This window comes from Arvicanthis niloticus, chromosome 1 (assembly GCF_011762505.2).
Source record: "Arvicanthis niloticus isolate mArvNil1 chromosome 1, mArvNil1.pat.X, whole genome shotgun sequence".
Taxonomy (NCBI): domain Eukaryota; kingdom Metazoa; phylum Chordata; class Mammalia; order Rodentia; family Muridae; genus Arvicanthis; species Arvicanthis niloticus.
In genome coordinates, this window is record NC_047658.1 from 139925485 (window position 1) to 139943864 (window position 18380).

Sequence of the window (18380 nt, forward strand, 5' to 3'; positions counted from 1 at the left end):
CCCTGGGAGACTCCCCTCTCAAAAGCAAACACCTGAACTGTCGTGGTTTACAAACCCATGCTGTTTATGTGTTCCACAAATAGCACTATCGTTTACTCCAGCTTAATTCAAAGCACAAAAACTACCTAAAAACAGTCTCAAAGTAGAATTACCTTCATTTACATGGGTGCATCATGTGAGTACGGGCTGCTTGCTGGGGCCAGGAGTGGGCCTTGGATTCTCTGAAGTGGGAATGGACTTTGGATCCTCTGAAGAGCAGTAAGCACTCTTAACTGCTGAGCCATCTTTCCAGTCTCCACACAAAAAGGTTTAGAATTGTAAATATTATGACTATCACAAAAACAACCCCCCCATCAGAATTTTAGCAATACTACTCTTACTCGCCATCTAACAATTACCAGGTTTGCCAGCATATCTTCAATTAACATTATGAAATGACTTTCTTGATTTGATTTCATTTGCATGTGGTGACTCTTACATGAATTAGCTACTTTAGTCGGTACAGTTAAGAAATTGTTTCATATGGGTCAGGTCCTCTTAAATATGATTCCAACAGACTTATTATTTTTAATTGTGGTGCGTGTGTGTAAGTAGGTAGGTGTATACACGTGAATGCAGATGTTCACAGAGGCCAGAGGCATTAGATTCCCACAGAAATGGAATTATACGCCACTGTGAGCAGGCCAACATGGGTGCTAGGAACCAAACTCAGATCTTCTACAAGAACAAATAGTACATGATCCTAACTACTACATTTTTTTCTCCAGCCCCTTTGGACAGAATTTTTCCCAAACACAAAGATACAACTTTATTTGAGGTACCAAGATAATGCTGGAATTTTATTCATGTAAGCTATACCCTCACCTTTTCGGAATTTTTAACATTCTGACTTTGAGAAGCTTAAAAAATGTGATTATATAATACCCAATTTATTTCATCCAGAAGAAAGCCATAACCTGTCCACAAATAATCCAATTACAGTAGAGAAATAAGGCCTACCAATGAGATGTAGGCCTCTCACTTTTATACAAGCAGCTGAGCCTCAAGACACTGTCATCTTGAATCAAACCCATAAATTACAGGATGTTCAATAATACTGGTTTATTATATGGTCCATGGCAAAATATATAGATTATTTCAACCCAGCTCTTAATGAGTTCCAGATTTAGCTGCAGGTAGGGAGTGGGATTCAGCAGGAAAGAGGTAGTGAAAGTTGACTCAAAGTAAAAACTGACTCTAACACTGGGGTTAAAATCTCAATTTTAAAAGGCATGGAAACAGAAGGAGACACCAAACCTACTGGAAGTCATCCAACAGTGAGATTTCAAAGAAACATTGCACAGCCTTTTCATCTTAGTCCCTAGAGTGTAGGGTTAGAGATGACAAAATGGCTTAAGAGACTGAGACAGTTAGGCAACAAGATACACATGTTACTGTATAGAGAATACCATTAGTGTTAGCTATTATACCATTAGTGTTAGCTACTAGTAGCATAACACTTGCACAGTAACCACAAGGTACTCTACTGACTGCCTCCATGCTATCACAGCCCCAACTCCTTAAAAGTAGGGGCCACAGTTGCCTCACAGATCAGAATACAAACAACGCAGCCAGTCTCAGGGCGTACAGTTCATTAGTGGGAAATCTGGACTTAAGCCAGAAAGCCTAGTTCTATATTCAATATGTACAACCCAAAGCAAATGCTTTAAAACCTAACAGCCAACCACATATGTAAAATGTCTATCTAAAGTAGAATGGAAATTACAAACATTCAAAGTTACTTAAATCATATGAAAATAGTTTCTCTGACTTTATGGCTCAATATAACTACAGGAGTCATGGCTGTTGAGATTAGTGTATTTCTCTTCATCCAGTTAGAACCATAAAAATTCAGTGCTATAATTGGATAATCTGAATTTAATATTACATGAAAAAAACACAAAGAAGTATACACATCACTCATTTCTGAACATGCCATTACATTAAAATTAAATTATTAAAACTCGTATTTAAACAGAATAAATCAATATTAAAATGTCTGCTATAAAAATGTGAAATCTCAACCGCAATATAAAAACTGTCTAAACACAAATTTTATAAACAAAATCCCCAATTTAAAGTAACTGAAAACAATCAAGAACTAAGTGGGAAAAAAAGAGTCAAAAGGGCGGGCCTTTTATTGTAAACTATAAAAACAGGACATGTTTCTCGGTGTCTTGTATTAGCACTCATTTCCCATCATCTTCACAATCTTGCCAGCTTGCTTTTTGCTATCCTAAGTAGTCTCCTACAATCTATAACCCCAAAACATAAACGGAGGAAGAAAGTGTCCATCTGGTAGGTTCTTGTGAGACACATTAGTAGAGAAATTAATTCAATAAACATATAAAAAACTCGTTTTCAAAGAAATAAAACAAATACTAAAACCGGAAGCATTTTTGTCATAGTTTAATCCTCCTGATGCCTCAGAGGCAGGCACCTCAAGGTTGTGCTGTGGCATTATCTTCTTGCTGTCATATGTCAAGGTGCCTGAAACAGAATTCTGGCTACTGAAGGTTTGAAAAAAGAAGAATTTTGTATGTGGTTCACAAAGCATCAAGTGACTACAGATACAAGAATTTTGATGTGTATTATTTGTACACATTTTATATTATACTGAGAAAATTTTTTAAACTTAAGTTACAAAGTGAGTATTTTTAGCACATTTAGTAATGACTATTTATTTGTTTGGGTGACCAAATGAAATTTGAACATAATTAAAGAACATATAACTTTCAAACAACATTTAAAGAATACAGTTATAGAACTGTTACACTGAGAGTTATGTACACATATTAAAGAATACTGAGGTTTCTCAAGCCTGTTCTATTGAAAGGTTTTCAATGCTTCTTAATGTAATTCAGTGTAAAACTTCAAAGTCTACTCGGTGTCATAGCAGAATGAGGTGGAATCACTGCTGATCACTGACAAATTGTGTTTGTTATCTGATTCTCCATTCTCCACAACCATTATAATTGAGACACATGTGCATATTCAGATGAGGTTGATTCAACCAACTGCAGAGGAAATTTTCAACTTAAAAACAGCCCAAACAAGCGACAACTAGGAATGGCTGAATCTCACTGTACCTGTCAGGTCCCGCCTTAAATCCCAGTTTTGCTACAGACTATCTGGTGCTTTTGGATTGGGGGTGGGTGGGTGGGGGGGAGCTTCTGAATTCAAACCTATCTACAGAATATTTAAAAAGTGAATATATACATTTGATATACACTCATACACACACACTCACATTCATACTCACATGTCTAGAAACCAGCACCTAACCACATCCCATTCCTCACTAATGACTCGACAAATCATTTACTACATTAAGACCAGCTTAGACTCTATAAGGCTATAACAGCATATGGCTAAAAAGGTCAAACAAGCACCCACACTCAGGCTGCACTCAGCTTCCTCCTCATGATTTCTGACAAGCAGTAACACCGTTTATATAACAGACCAGAGATCTGAGTATGAAACCACAAGCCTGGATTTCCCTCACTGCTGTACAGATGACAGCGCGTCCCACGAGATCACTGAACTGTACAAATGATCTTTACTCCTAATCTAAACAAACGTGAGTCAAAACATTCTGAAATGCTGCATCCTTTGATTTCTTCATCTTTTCAATTGCCCGATGCAGGTCCTGCTGCTGCACAGGCCGGATTTCATCTTCATCATGACTGAAATGTAAACAAAACAATGAAATTGCCAAATCTCTTTAATGTATACCTACCTAAAATATTTTACCAAGATTAAAAAGATTCATGTGTTGAAAATTTGTTTTTAATTACACAAGAGTCTAACAATAGTTTCTTCCTCCTTCAAGAGCCAAAGACAATGACAACACATTGGACCCATTCTTCTAGAAGTTATCTACTATTTTACTTTATGTGTAAGAGTGTTTGTCTGCATGTACATATGTACACTCTGCATGTGCTTAGCACCTGATCAGAAGAGGGCATCAGGTTCCCTGGACCTGGCATTACAGACAGTAGTAAAACACCACCAAGAATCTAAGAGCAGCACATGTTCATTAAAGAACGGCAGCTATTCAAACAGTAGCGTAATTCTAACCAGGAAATCAAGTTACTCTTGTGAATAGAGAATTCCTAGGCATATACGTATATTCATCTGCATGTATAGCCTTAGAGAAGATACAAGTAAAACAACACTCTTAATTTAGAAAAACAACTAATTGAAGTCCCCTTCACTTTAATCCTCACAAAAAACAAACAACAATAATAACAACAACAAACCCCTAGTATATTCTGCTACCTGGTAGTTTAAAGACACTTGGAGAAAAATATTTCAGGGAAAACGGGATGATTCAAGTCTAATAATCAGATTTTCCCACTGAGATTTTTCAGGGCTTTCCAACATTTTCCCTTTCATTATTAATGTAATTAAGCTAAGTTTATATGCCATTTGTTTATTTCTTCTTTTATTTTTTTTCTGCTGGAAGAAGGGCCTTTGGAAGGTAGATTTCTGATGATGTTAAAATAGTCTCAGCTTGCTGACATAGCTGGAATTATACATGGGCAGTGCACACATGAGATGCATCTCTCACATGCAGCAGGAGGCAGCAGTATGGTGCTGTCTGGCAGGGACTTCAGCAAAAGTGAGTGAGTTTTAAGAGAAGCTTACTATGGCACTACACTGTAATTAGATGAATGGATACCACAGGCTGGCAAGTCAGGGTCACATAGTATGAAAACTTCAGAGCAAGAGAAGAGTTGGCAAACTCCTTTGGCATGCCCTCAAAGGTATTCTGGTTTACTAATTCTTTATGAGAGAGCTGAAAAAATATATGATGTAGTGCAGCTTCAGGAGAAAGGCCTTTTCAGAATCTTTCTCAAAGGAATTAATTCAGGGTTAACTTACTTTTGCTGAATAAGGATGACAAAGTTGATTTCTCAAACATACCATACTTTCAAATGAAGTGGTTTGAAGTGAAACTGACTGACATGGGAGTCATGTTACATGCTACTAACTGCATTACTGTTAAGTCGAGCCCTGTCCACACTGCCCCACACACCTTTCTTATGTGGGAAGTTTCTGAAAGATACATACTCATTTCTTTTTTTTTGTTTGTTTTGTTTTGTTTTTTTTTGTTTGTTTTTTTTTGTTTTTGTTTTTTTTTTCTGAGACAGGGTTTCTCTGTATAGCCTTTGCTGTCCTGGAACTCACTCTGTAGACCAGGCTGGCCTCGAACTCAGAAATCCGCCTGCCTCTGCCTCCCAAGTGCTGGGATTAAAGGCGTGCACCACCATCGCCCGGCCCATACTCATTTCTACACAGAAAGGAATTTTAAGGTACAGAAACAATCTATACATTTTTCGAGAACTACAGAATTCTTCTAGATTCTTACAGAATTTCTAGAGAACCCCCTTTTCCTAACAAAGAGGGCAAGACTGGGTTTCTGTGACTCACTCCACAGCTTATCAAATGAAATTCAGCATTTTGCCCCTTAATTCTAGAACATCCCCACAGCAATTTTTCCATTTACAAACTTCTTTAGGAAAATGGTCAGAAGGGTTGGAGAAGCTCGAGAGGTAAAGCTGTTGCTAGGCCACCATGCTCCCGAGTATGATTTCACATCCAAAAAAAAAAAAAAAAAAAAAAAAGAGGTGGAGTGTGCTGTTAATCCCAGGAGTGTGAAGGCTGTGACAGAAGAGTCCCTAGAGCTCGCTGAGCAGCCAGTCTAGCCGAATCAGAGACCTTTGGGTCAGTAAGACCCCCATCAGCTCAAAAGCTAAGGTGGTGAGGAGCTGTAAGACACCTACCATCAGCCTGCATGCACACAGATGAACACATATCCATACACACACAGAGAGAGAGAGAGAGAGAGAGAGAGAGAGAGAGAGAGAGAGAGAGAGAGAGAGAAACACCAATAAATAAAAAAGGCACAGGTTGCTAATCCAATTATCTTTTTCTGAGAGAGAGAGAGAGAGAGAGAGAGAGAGAGAGAGAGAGAGAGAGAGAGAGAGAAACACCAATAAATAAAAAAGGCACAGGTTGCTAATCCAATTATCTTTTTCTGTAAGTAATCTGGTATGAAGCAAAACAACAATAATCATCTTATCAAAAAAGTTTGACAAATACCAGAAATTGAGTCTAAATAGAGTTACCTTTCTTCTGATGTAGAATTGACATACTCCCTGACGCAGAGGAGGGCAGCATCTCGACACATTTCTTTTAAGTCACTTCCTGAAAACCCATCAGTTTCCTGGGCAACTTCTAGAAGATCTACATGTCTATCCACCTTAAATAAACATGAAACATGTTTATAATAAATATATAAAATTAACCAAAATACTTCCAAATATCCATCTGAGAATTAATGTTCAGAAAGTCCTAACAGCCAAGTAAAGAGAAACAGAAAGCTGTTAGTTCCATAAAATTGTAATTTTCAGAAAACAACAAAACAAAGAACATCTTATTTTTCATTATTTGTCATTACAACTGAAACATGTACATGTGTCTCTACTCTATGTGTCTTTACATAGAGTAAATTCCTTTCGGGCACAATGCCACTTCAATACTAATTCAATTTAGAATTTGGTTTTATCCTTCCATCTAAGCTTACAGGGATTGGGGAAATTTAAAACACACTAATGTACAACAAGAAAAAAATAAACAAGGAAATCAATGCATTCATGTTTATTATCCACATTCTGAGGTCTCATTTCCAGTGCTAAGTAGCTCATGCATATAATTTTCATTTAATTCTGCAAGCAGCAGCACAGTTTTCATATTCTATTAATAGACTGAAGGCTGGGGGAGGGTAGACAGGTCATAGCAGCAGGATCTGAAGAGGCAGCAGATTCCAGCCCTAGTTTCTCTGCATGTACCTACTGCCACAATAATGTTCTTCACCCCTATGGAACGGATGCCACCTTTATTACTCAATTATGGAAGGTTTGGTTTTCAGTACAGTAATTCTATACAAGGAAAAAATATAAAGTAAGTTGGGTGCAGTGGCACATGCCTGTTAATTCTATCACCCAGCACTCAGGAGGCAGATCAAGAAGGAGGGGAATGAAGGCTAGCTTGGGCTACCTATTAAGTACCAGGCCAGCCAGCAGCTGAGGCTAAATAAAGTACTTACCTCTTTCAAACAAATTTTAAAAGGAGACATTATGAAATTCTTAAAGAATAATTTGACAAATTCTGGCTTAAGCTGTTCTTTCAAGGTCTAAAAGAATTCCGTGCTGAATTCTGTGCTGGCCCTGGGTTTTTTTAATTGGGAGATTTAAACTTTTTTATATTTATTTAATTTTACACGTATAAATATTTTGCCTGTATGGATATCTGGTTAGTGTGTGTATGCCTGATGACCATGGAGGTCAGAAGACAGCATCAGAGCCTTTGGAACTAGAGTTAAGACATATGTGAGCCGTCATGTAGATGTTGGGTCTTCTGCAAGAGCAAGAAGCACGCTAAGTCACTGAAAACTCTCTCCAGCTCCTTTTGAATGGCTGTTTCTCGTTCACTGCTTGTTGTAGAGCTGTTTAAATTATTTACCCATCTTGGTTTAAATTTAATAAGTCATGTAAAAAAAAAAAGTCACCCACTTCCATATATTTCCTAGCTGGGTATAGTTTTAAATCTACTCCCTCATAATTTCTGAATTTCTTCAGTACTGCTGTTGTGTCTGATTCTCATCTCTGACTTTATACATTCAGGTCTTCTCTTTCTATTAACTGAAGATTTTTCAGTCTTCTCAAAGAAAGAACTGTTTGTTTCACTAATTCTTTGTATTGTTTTTTTTTTGTTTGTTTGTTTGTTTCTATTTCATTAATCTCTGTCCGGATTTTAGCTATTTCACTTGGTCCACTGCTTTGGGAATTTTTTTTTCTTTCTTATTTTTCCAATATCCTAAAAGGCATCATCAGGTTATTTGAGATCTAATTTTTAATGTAAAAACATAGAATTATAAGTTTCCTTCTTTGAACTGTTTTCTTGGATCCCATAGGCTTTGGAACGCTGTTTTTATTTCCACTAATCTAGGAATGGTTTAAGTTTTCTTCATTTCAACAACACATTCATCATTCAATAATGTTGTTTGATCTCAAGAGTTTATTTCAATTTTATTCCATTGTGATCAGATTAAATAAATAAATGACATTGAGAGTTATTGTCCAAATACTTGATTTGTTTTAGAGAAACTTCCATGGGCTGCCTGTGTGGTGAATATTTAGAATTGTAACTTCTTGGCAGGTTGTTCCCTTGATCAATAATGAAGTGACTCTCTAGCTCTTCTGCCTAAATGTGGTTTGAAGTCTATTTTGCCACATATTGGAATAGTATTTGCATGAGCTACCTTTTAAGAAAAGAGAGAGGATACTGGAGGAAATACTTCAGACAGAGAGGATGATAAATACACAGATTATGGGAGAGATCGGGGGGCAGCAGTGAGGGAATAAATAATGTTGAAACACGTGTTAAATAATCAACAAAAGTAACCAATAAACACCTCTCGTAATAACTCTGAATACTAATGGTCTCAATTTCCCTACCAGAAGGCATACACTAGCAGACTGAATTTGAAAATTGGATTCTCCTTTTTTCTATATCCAAGAATCAAACCTTACCTTTGTACATAAACACTATCTTAAAAAGTTCAAGCAAAAATTAATTAATGACCTTAACTGAATACTAATTAATTTTTCAGAGGTGGTGAAGACTTGAAAGTAAGAGACAGTATGAGATCTGCTCTGCTTCCTGCTCTGTAACTATGACCTTCAAATTAGTGTCATCTTCCTTAAATAGAAATGTTAAATGAAGAGAAGCTTGGTGAGGATGGTGAGACGGCTCAGAGGTTAAGAGCGCTGGCTGCTCTTCTACGGGTCCTAAATTCAATTTCCAGCAACTACATGGTAGGCCCCGACCATCTGCAATAGATATGATGCCCTCTTCTGGCATGCAGGTGTACATGCAGCCAGAGTGCTCATACATTATTATTACATAACCATATAATAATATTATATAATATTATCATTATATTAATAACATTATAATATAGTTGATGATGATGATGATAATAAAGGAAAGATAGACTATCCTAACACTCAATAATAATAATAATAATGATGATGATGATGATGATGGAAAGATAGACTATCCTAACACTCAATAATAATAATAATAATAATAATAATAATAATAATAAAGGAAAGATAGATTATCCTAACAACAATCTTTAATTTAGGGTACAGAAAGCAGAAGGAAAATCCTGGGTAAAGACTCTGTAAGACATAGGAAACTCGTACACTAAGGCTGGAAGTAAGGCAGAGGTTGGATATTACACATACATATCATAAAATGTTATAGTACTATCCAGAGTATATGAATTCAAAATCAATACAGAAAGAGAAACAAAGAAATATGAAATATAAATACACTACTGAACATGAAACTGCAGTGGGCCTAGAAAGCAAAAAGAAGGCACATTTCATGGGAAGAACTAAATGAAGAACAAATCAATTCAAGCTATAATTAATACAACTGCAAACAACTAAGACAAGATTAGATATGATATATTGTGGCTGAGGATTCAAACAGTCACATATGCTGAAAGAAGCAGGATTTATGTTATACTTAAAAGAAAAATATATAGTTGAAAATAAATGGTAAAAAATAACACATTAGGCAAATATTAAAGGAAATACAGATAATATAAAAATACTCTTTTAGTTGCATTAGGTCAGATTTAGGTGGATTAGAGTATAATATTTATTCAAAATGTGTAGTTGGAGAAATAAGTCATGACATAATGATAAAACTTTCATTAGAAAAAGAAATCCCAGCACTTGGGAGGCAGAGACAGGCGGATTTCTGAGTTCGAGGCCAGCCTGGTCTACAGAGTGAGTTCCAGGACAGCCAGGGCTACACAGAGAAACCCTGTATCTAAAAACAAAAAAATAAAAAAAAACAAAAAAAACCAAAAAAAAAAAAAAACAAAAAAAAAAGAAAGAAAGAAAAAGAAATCCATTTGTACCTGGACATACAACTATCACTTAAGAATATAAGTGGCAAAAACTAACTATGAAGCAAATGAGCAAGCTCTGTTGCTAAGAGGGTGGAAACATGTCCTGCTTAAATGCTAATAGGTTACACAGTAAACTCTGATTCTACTTAGTAACATGAAAGCGTAATGATGCAGTCTTTATTAAATGTATGCTATTACTGTGAGGCTTTTAAAAACAAAATTAAAACTCAGATTTTAAGGAAACAGCATTATGCCTTTGACATATAAAAAACAGTGAGAGAAACAAGTCATATGCATGTCAGCAATTAATCAGGGAACATTCATATTTTGCATTATAAACTGATTGCAGACTAATCCTTATGCTTTCATAAATACAATATAGAATGCTAATGTCTCTATAACCATGACAAATATAATTCTAAAAACTTCCAAAGACCTTGCTGTGTTTAAAAAATAAAGACTACTAAAATTAATTTAAATTACACAAGTCAATTCTAAGTTTCAATGTGACAAAGACCTTAAATTTCTTTATTTATATTTATCATTTATATGTAAAATATCTACACTATCCCATATATGTTGTTTAAAACATTATTAAGTTGCCAGGCATGGTGGCATATGCATGCATAGATAGGCATGTCTCTGTGAGTTCCAGACCAGCCAACAGTGAGACCCTGTTGCTACAAACATGTTGGCCTGGTGGCAGTGCAAGTCTTTAATCTAGCACTCAGGAGGTAGAGGTAGATTTCTGAGTTTGCAGCCAACCTGGTATACAGAGTAAGTTCTAGGACAGACAGGGTTACCCTGTTTTGAAAGAAAAAAAGTTATAAGCTTTCTACTTATGCAATGTACTATATCCATAAATTCCTGTTCATTTGGTGGTTTGCTGAGGCAGGCTCTTACTATTATAACCCACCTTGGCCTTCAACTTTCAGTTCTCTTGCCTCAGCTTTACAAATGGTAAAACTTGGTTGAGTATACCACCATGACAAGCTTAAATTTTTTTTTTTTTTTTTTTTTTTTTTTTGTTTTTGATTTTTCGTTTTTTCGAGACAGGGTTTCTCTGTATAGCCCTGGCTGTCCAGGAACTCAAGCTATAGACCAGGCTGGCCTCAAACTCAGAAATCTGCCTGCCTCTGCCTCCCAAGTGCTGGGATTAAAGGCGTGCACCACCACTGCCCGGAGCTTAAATTAACTATATTGATTACCTCAACTATTTTTCTTGTACTGATACCTCTTCTTGTTAAAGGTTTACCAATGAACAATGTTTAATTCAAGCAGCACTATAACTATAAAATGTTTTCCTCAAAATAGTTATGAATTATTCAATTAAAAGGCAAAAAGTTATTTGTCAGTTTTTAATCTAAGTCATAAATTCCTTACCTAGAATATAGTATTTTAAGAATTTTCCTGAAACTACCCCACACAGAAAGAAAGAAACAAAGAAACAAAGAAAGAAAGAAACAAAGAAAGAAGCAAAGAAAGAAACAAAGAAAGGGAAAAAAAGAAATGCAGATATGTAGATTTCTTAGAAAAGGCTATCTGGCTTTTATCTTGGCTTCCCCAAATGGTTAATAATCACAGATCTAATCCTTGTAAACTGACAAGTTTTTAAACTTTTATATACAGTATATATAACTGCTATAGAGTTGATAAGTGACAAATTCAAGTGATACTGGGAGGAGAGGCCTGACAGAAGGTGTTTGGTTCATGATTGGACCAATTTTGCAAATCTGCGATTTTTCTTTATTTTTTATTTTTGCTTTCTTTTTGCTAACTTGCCCCTGTGCTTTGAAGGATGTATCGGATGTGACTGGATATTGTTATCATGCACTTGAACTTTCTAACATTCAAAATTGTGAACTAAATAAATCTATTATATTGTACTACAGCAGCAGAAAATAGCCTCCTAACAGAAAACAAATTAGAGCACTAGAAAGATGGCTCAGTGGTTAAGCACTAATTGCTCTTTTACTTCCAGCACTGACATAGTGGCCCTCCAACTGTCTGTAACTCCAGTTCTGTGGATTAAACTATCTCTTCCATCCTCCACAGCATTACACACACATATTACATTACATACATGCAGGCAAACCCACATAAATAAATGGTACATATACAATATGCAAATTATATATAATTTTTAAAAGAAACTAATTAAAACACTGCTCCTAAGGAAAACAAGAAAGTTATCAGGCAAAAAGATGTAAAACCAGAAAGATTCACTATCAGAAACAATGATCCAAGAAAAAATACTAATTTGTTGTTTAGTAATAAGACAAACTGATTCTAAGATCCCCATGGGGGCAGGAGGAACAACTTGGTCTAACAGTACAGGACATTACAGCTGTCTCCAAGTGAAAACAGCAAGTGCTAGCACGGAAAGACCCAAAAGACTCATCAGCTGATCCAGACAAAGACATGATAACAAACTCCAACAAGGAAAAGACACTCAGTAACTGGCATTGAGACAGCTGAGTTAGACCCACATTAGGTCCACATTATAGTTTTAAGATCCACCTAAATTTCAAACACATCAAAGATTTTAAAACCTAAGACAAAGGCCACCCTGACTGGTGTACCTTCCCGATGGAAGAACACGGGCCACCTAAAAAGAAGTCCTTTCCAATTTGCCCTCTCTGCCACCCTTGACCACATCCCACTCAAGTCTCCTGACCAAACTACCAAATTCCAAGGACTCAAATTATCAGTGAAAACTTGCATTCTGGAAAACCAACTATTTGAAAGAGAAGAAACGGGGAGAACAGGAGATGGGTAAATGAAGGAAGAAGCTACTGACTACAGATTAACAGATTTAGACGATGTCAAACCCACTACGGATGCTGTTCAGTGACTGTGAGCACTCAGTCAGCAAGTGGGAGGTCCTACAACAGTAAAGAGATCTGAGAAATAAAAAATATTTTGAAGGGTACTGTAGGAAGACAGCCGGGCACATAAGATCTAACTGGACTCAGTGGGCTAGGTTTCCTAAAGCAATACAAAACTAGGAGTAGGAAGATGTGTTTAAGAGAAGAAAGCTTGGGCCCTAAGCATACATATTTCACTGCATACATGAATAAAATTCCAAAAAATAAGAAAAAAATTTATGTGGGAGATAATTAGAAATCTGTATATAAACTTAAAAAAAATAAGTAATGTCAATGAATCATTACAAATGTTTAAATGAAATAGGAATGTGGTTAAAATTTTAAAGTAAAAAGAATCTTTTCAAAACCACCACTAAAAAATTTACAACAGGCAAACACGAGAAGTGTGGAAGTCAGGGGAAAAGTGAGAGGGATGGATGATACTGGTTCAAAGGGACCCTTGGAGTTCAAACAGTGACCAGACAACAAGTTTAACATGAATAGAGCACCATTATTCAGGCTGGAGAGATGGCTCAGTGGTTAAGAGCACTGCCCGCTCTTCCAGAGGTCCTGAGTTCAGTTCCCAGAAACTACATAATGCCTTACAACTATCTATAATGGGATCCGATGCCCTCTTCTGATATGTCAGAAGACAGCCACAGTGCACTCACATAAATACATAAATAAACAAACAAACAAACAAACTTTAAATGGAATCTGATGCCCTCCTCTGGTGTGTCTGAATTCTGGTGTGTACAGCTACACCGTACATAAAATGAATAATTCTTACCAAAAAAAAAAAAAAAAATTTAAGAAACAGGGAAAAGTTTACATCTCATATAAACAAAGGACAAATCTAACACAGCAGCCCTACACACCTTTATGAAAAATACTGCATTAAAAAATGGGCAAAATATATAGTTTATAAGAAAGAAAACCAAACTCTTACAAATATCTGGCAGTCCATTCTATTTACATCTCCTTGTATGCCCAGGCTGACCTTGGACGCACCATCTTCCTGGGTCAGCCTCCTGGGCACGAAGACTCTTAAGTGTGCACACCATTGCTAGTGTTGTCACTTCTAAAATCTCACTTCAGTTTTAAAGGTACAGCAATAAAGTAAAAACAAGAAACGAAAAAGAAAACCTCTTTAAAAAAAAACTTACATAAGCATAAAATGATGTGAAAAATATCACAGTATTTTAATCTGCAGATACATTACTCTTTAAAACCTACACCAAATACATGGTACTTCAGAGTTAACAGTGGAGAGCTTTAAAAAAAAATTAAAGTAAAGTTTAAAGCTACATTATTCTCAGATTCCTTCATTTCTTTCTAAAATGACTTCATAAACAAAAGCATCATATTTTAGGATGAGAATAAACCATTTTCTACTTACATTCTCATTTTTCAAGATGAGTTTTAAAATTGCTTCTCTTTGTTTTAGAGCCTAAAACCAGAAAATATTCTAATTAGCATTCATTAAAAAAAATACTGATCAAGTAATTTTTCTATTGTTTTCCCTTTGTAAATTACTGGATTAATGATATGAAATGACAGCTGGTAGAAGTTAAAACAAGGTACCATAAGACACTACAATAAGGCCAGGCAGTGGTGGTGCACGTCTTTAATCCCAGCACTTGGGAGGCAGAGGCAGGCGGATTTTTGAGTTCGAGGCCAGCCTGGTCTACACAAAGTAAGTTCCAGGACAGCCAGGGCTACACAAGAAACCCTGTCTCGAAAAAACAAGACACTACAGTAACTATCTGTAGTTAGTCCAATCAATTCTGTTTCTTATTCATGCCAGAAAATAACACACCCTTAGTACTTACTGAGTAAAAAAAGAAGTATATTAAGATAACAATGTCTTCCCATGGTTTCTTTTTTTTTTTTTTTTTTTTTTTTTTTTTTTTTTTTTTGACATAGGGTGTGCCTGTTTGGAACTTACTATGTAGATCAGGCTGGACTCAGGCTTGTAGCAATTTCTCTGCCTCTATGCCACAAGTGCTCAGATTACAGGCATGTACTACTGCACCACTAATTTCTTATACGGTTATAGAGTTTTCTCTTTTTTCCTTCTTTTATTGAATTTATGAAAGTTCACCATCACAAAACTTTAAGTCAATTTTTAATTGTATCTTTTATTTTATTTTAAAAGTTAGCAATTTAAAGTAACTTTTCATTATGGCCATTTCATAAATGGGTCATTTTCACTAATAATGAGAGGACATGATTAATACACAGTAAATCTCTGTGCTCATTAATATTCATTAGTGAATTTTTATGTAAATATTAATGACTTCCCACCAGTGATACATGATTCTTTTACATTAGAGAACAGAACTACACTTAACTCATTCTATAGAATTACATAAAAGCTGGTTATGCTGGAGGATTCCTCTAATCCCAGCATTTGGAAGACTGAGGTAGGAGCATTTGAACTTCAAGTCATCCTCAACTACACTGCGAAGTCAAGCCAGCCTGGGCTACATGAAAACCTATCTAAAACAATAAACAACAGTAGTAGTAGTAATAAATGAAATAAGGACTGTCTTACATAAATAATGATGATAATCAAATAAGGAACATCTTACATAAAAACAGATGAATTTTAAATTCATCATGGATAAATTCATTCTTACTAACATCAAGAAAAGATTTTGAACTCACTATTAAAAAAAAAAAAATCACATGGTAAATGAAACGAAGCTCTGTTGTTTCCACACCTCATGTTTCTAACAGAAAGGTTTGTTTGATGTATTACATAATCACCAACAACTAGTTTTCAGATAATAAGTATGGGGGGGGGGAGGGGATGGCATCTGAAGTGTAAATAAAATATCCAATGAAAAAAAAATAAGTATTTTGTTTGGAGAGGAATTTTAAGGTAAGCTTAGTATTCTTTGACACTGTAGCAAACACACACAAAAAACTACCCCTAAGGTGCATTAACTAAAAATAAACAATGACAAAATTCCAGCTTGTTCGTTAACAGTATAACAATCTAACAAGTTTGATGAAACCTACTGTAATTCATTTTGATAGTGCACACTGTATCACATTGACAATTTTAATGACCAACAGGTCATAAAATACAACAGGTATATCAAAACCCTTAGCTGTCTTTAGAATTACATTTCAATTTTTAATTTTTCAAGTCTTTTTTAAAAAAATTTATGTTGTGGAGAAGTACAAGTGGAGGTCAGATTACTTTCTGTAATCTGTTTTCTCTGTCCACCATGTGGGCTCCCAAAACTAGGTCATCAGACTTGGCTGCAAGTGCTTTTACCCCTTGAGCCATCCTGCTAGTCCTACAACTGAATTTCTGATAAAGATCACTAGTGTTGGTATTCAGAGCCATGAAGGTAAACAAATGTCCTTTAAATTAGTCTACTACCTTGCCTGGAAACTAGAGAATGCATGCGAAGCACACATAGTCCATGTAAACACAGCAGCAGTCTACCATCCCAGACTGATAGACATCTGCTTTCTTCAGTGCTCTAAGTCAACTGCAAACCCACCCACTAACCTGCTTCCACTCTCTCTTATCTTTGCCCACTGTGACTGGAAGGCCTTGCTTGTCTCATTGTTAGAAAAAACCTTAGGTATTTATCTGGCATTTTTCCAACGGAATGATTATCAGCATGTCCCCAGAAGAAGCAGAGGTGTTGGCTCTAGCACATGGGTTATCAGAGTAATTGGACAGAGCCCACGGCCCTAACCTTTAGGAGCCCATTTTCACTGTCAACTGAATCTGACAACTGACAGAATTATAAGTGCGATGAAGGACTTCTAGCCAGAGGTTATAATGGAGTTTGGTTAAAAATTCTAAGATTATAAATGGAGTTATAATATTTCCTTTATAAAATCTAAACTCCCCTAAGTGTCTATAAATATGCTATTTATACAGAACGACATGTCACCTATCATGAGAACCTAGTGTTTTCAATATAAAAGCTGACTAAATTCACAACTGTATAAGTTGTTTTCTCCTATAGAAAATATAGGATGTTAAGAAGTAATAACAACTTATTCGAGGGTACTTCTTAACAAAAAAGAATACAGCCAAGCAGTGGTGGCGCACGCCTTTAATCCCAACACTTGGGAGGCAGAGGCAGGTGGATTTCTGAGTTTGAGGCCAGCCTGGTCTACAGAGTGAGTTCCAGGACAACCAGGGCTACACAGAGAAACCCTGTCTCAAAAAACCAAAAAAAAAAAAAAAAAAAAGAGAGAGAGAGAGAGAGAGAGAGAGAGAGAGAGAGAGAGAATGCTAGAAAAAGGTAGCAATGAAAACAGGTGAGCTCCTCACTCCTGTGAACCAGCTCTTTGGGAAGTGGGCCGAGAGCACTGCTGTGAGTTTGAGGCCAGCCTGAGCTCTGGGGTGGGTTTCAAATTACAGAGTCCCAGGTTCCAGAGTGCAACTGTCTCAAAAATCAAATGGAAGCAGAAAAGGCAGATAGGCACTTTGCTTCATTTGCTACAGTGCAATACATTGGTTCTGGAATCACTAACTGGTAATAATAAATCTCAGTTGTTCTAGGCTAGGTATTCAGAAAACAATGATCCTTTAACCTCTAGTTCCCAAATTTAATTCTATCTTAATCCAAAACTATAATTTAGATTTTCTTCTGTATCTAAGTAGTATTTAGTAGTTTCCTAAGGTAAACTACTAAAGCATGTAGGCAATTTTGAGGTAATTATCGACTTCTTGGGAAAAGAGCAAATGCACTGATCTTAGGATAAAAATAAGAAAAAAGAAAAAGCAGAGAGAGCACAGCCTACAGGAATTTCTTATCCCTTTCTTTTTCAAAAATACAATACAAAACAAAAGAAAACAATCCTTTTTATAAGTCACAGATAAAAATCTGTTTAGAAGGCAATTATTTCCCTCTTCAAAATACAATTAAGACTACTTACAGGCTGGTTAATATGAAATCTTGTAGGCATTCTTCTCATTATAGCGGAGTCAAGGTCTTGAGGTCGATTGGTAGCTCCCATCACGATGACCTAAACAGATAAAGACAAACAAGGCATTAATTAACTCTACCAACTGTATTTTCTGAGGTCATTATCACTAGGACTTAAAAGTGGCTTTTAAGCCAATTGTTTAAGAGAAATTTCATGGTAACCAACATTACTCAAATATAAATTTGAAATGTAAAATTGAATTTAATCATAAAATCAAAATAATCAAACAACCACACATCTAGAAAGATGTGTGTAAATAAAACTTACTGGATTTCTACTAACTAAAATGTCTACTCTTCAATTATAAGAACTGATATTGAAAAGTATAGTTTTATATTTGTATTTTACAAATATGATCAATAAGTACCTATACCAATGAATTATAAAAATGATAAAATGATTTGTATTTTACAAAATATGATTGGTTATTAAATAAATACATCTTGGGAGTATGAGTGAAAGGCCCTTTAAATGCTTTCACAATGTTATAAAAAAAAAGCACTTCCCTG

At 35.7% G+C, this 18380-nt stretch overlaps 1 protein-coding gene across 3 annotated transcripts in view; it reads right to left on the reverse strand.

Moving 5' to 3' along the window:
• Positions 1 to 1843: 1843 nt before the first annotated feature.
• Atad1 (ATPase family AAA domain containing 1) overlaps positions 1844 to 18380 on the reverse strand; it is a 66030-nt gene continuing 49493 nt past the window's right edge. For all 3 annotated transcript variants that reach the window (XM_076919158.1, XM_034498720.2, XM_076919159.1), the window contains exons 7-10: positions 17821 to 17910; positions 14303 to 14353; positions 6174 to 6307; positions 1844 to 3725 (exon numbers count right to left, since the gene is read on the reverse strand). In XM_076919158.1, the coding sequence (XP_076775273.1) occupies positions 3605 to 3725; positions 6174 to 6307; positions 14303 to 14353; positions 17821 to 17910 (396 nt within the window). In that variant the 3' untranslated portion in view covers positions 1844 to 3604. The remainder of the gene's footprint in view (positions 3726 to 6173; positions 6308 to 14302; positions 14354 to 17820; positions 17911 to 18380) is intronic.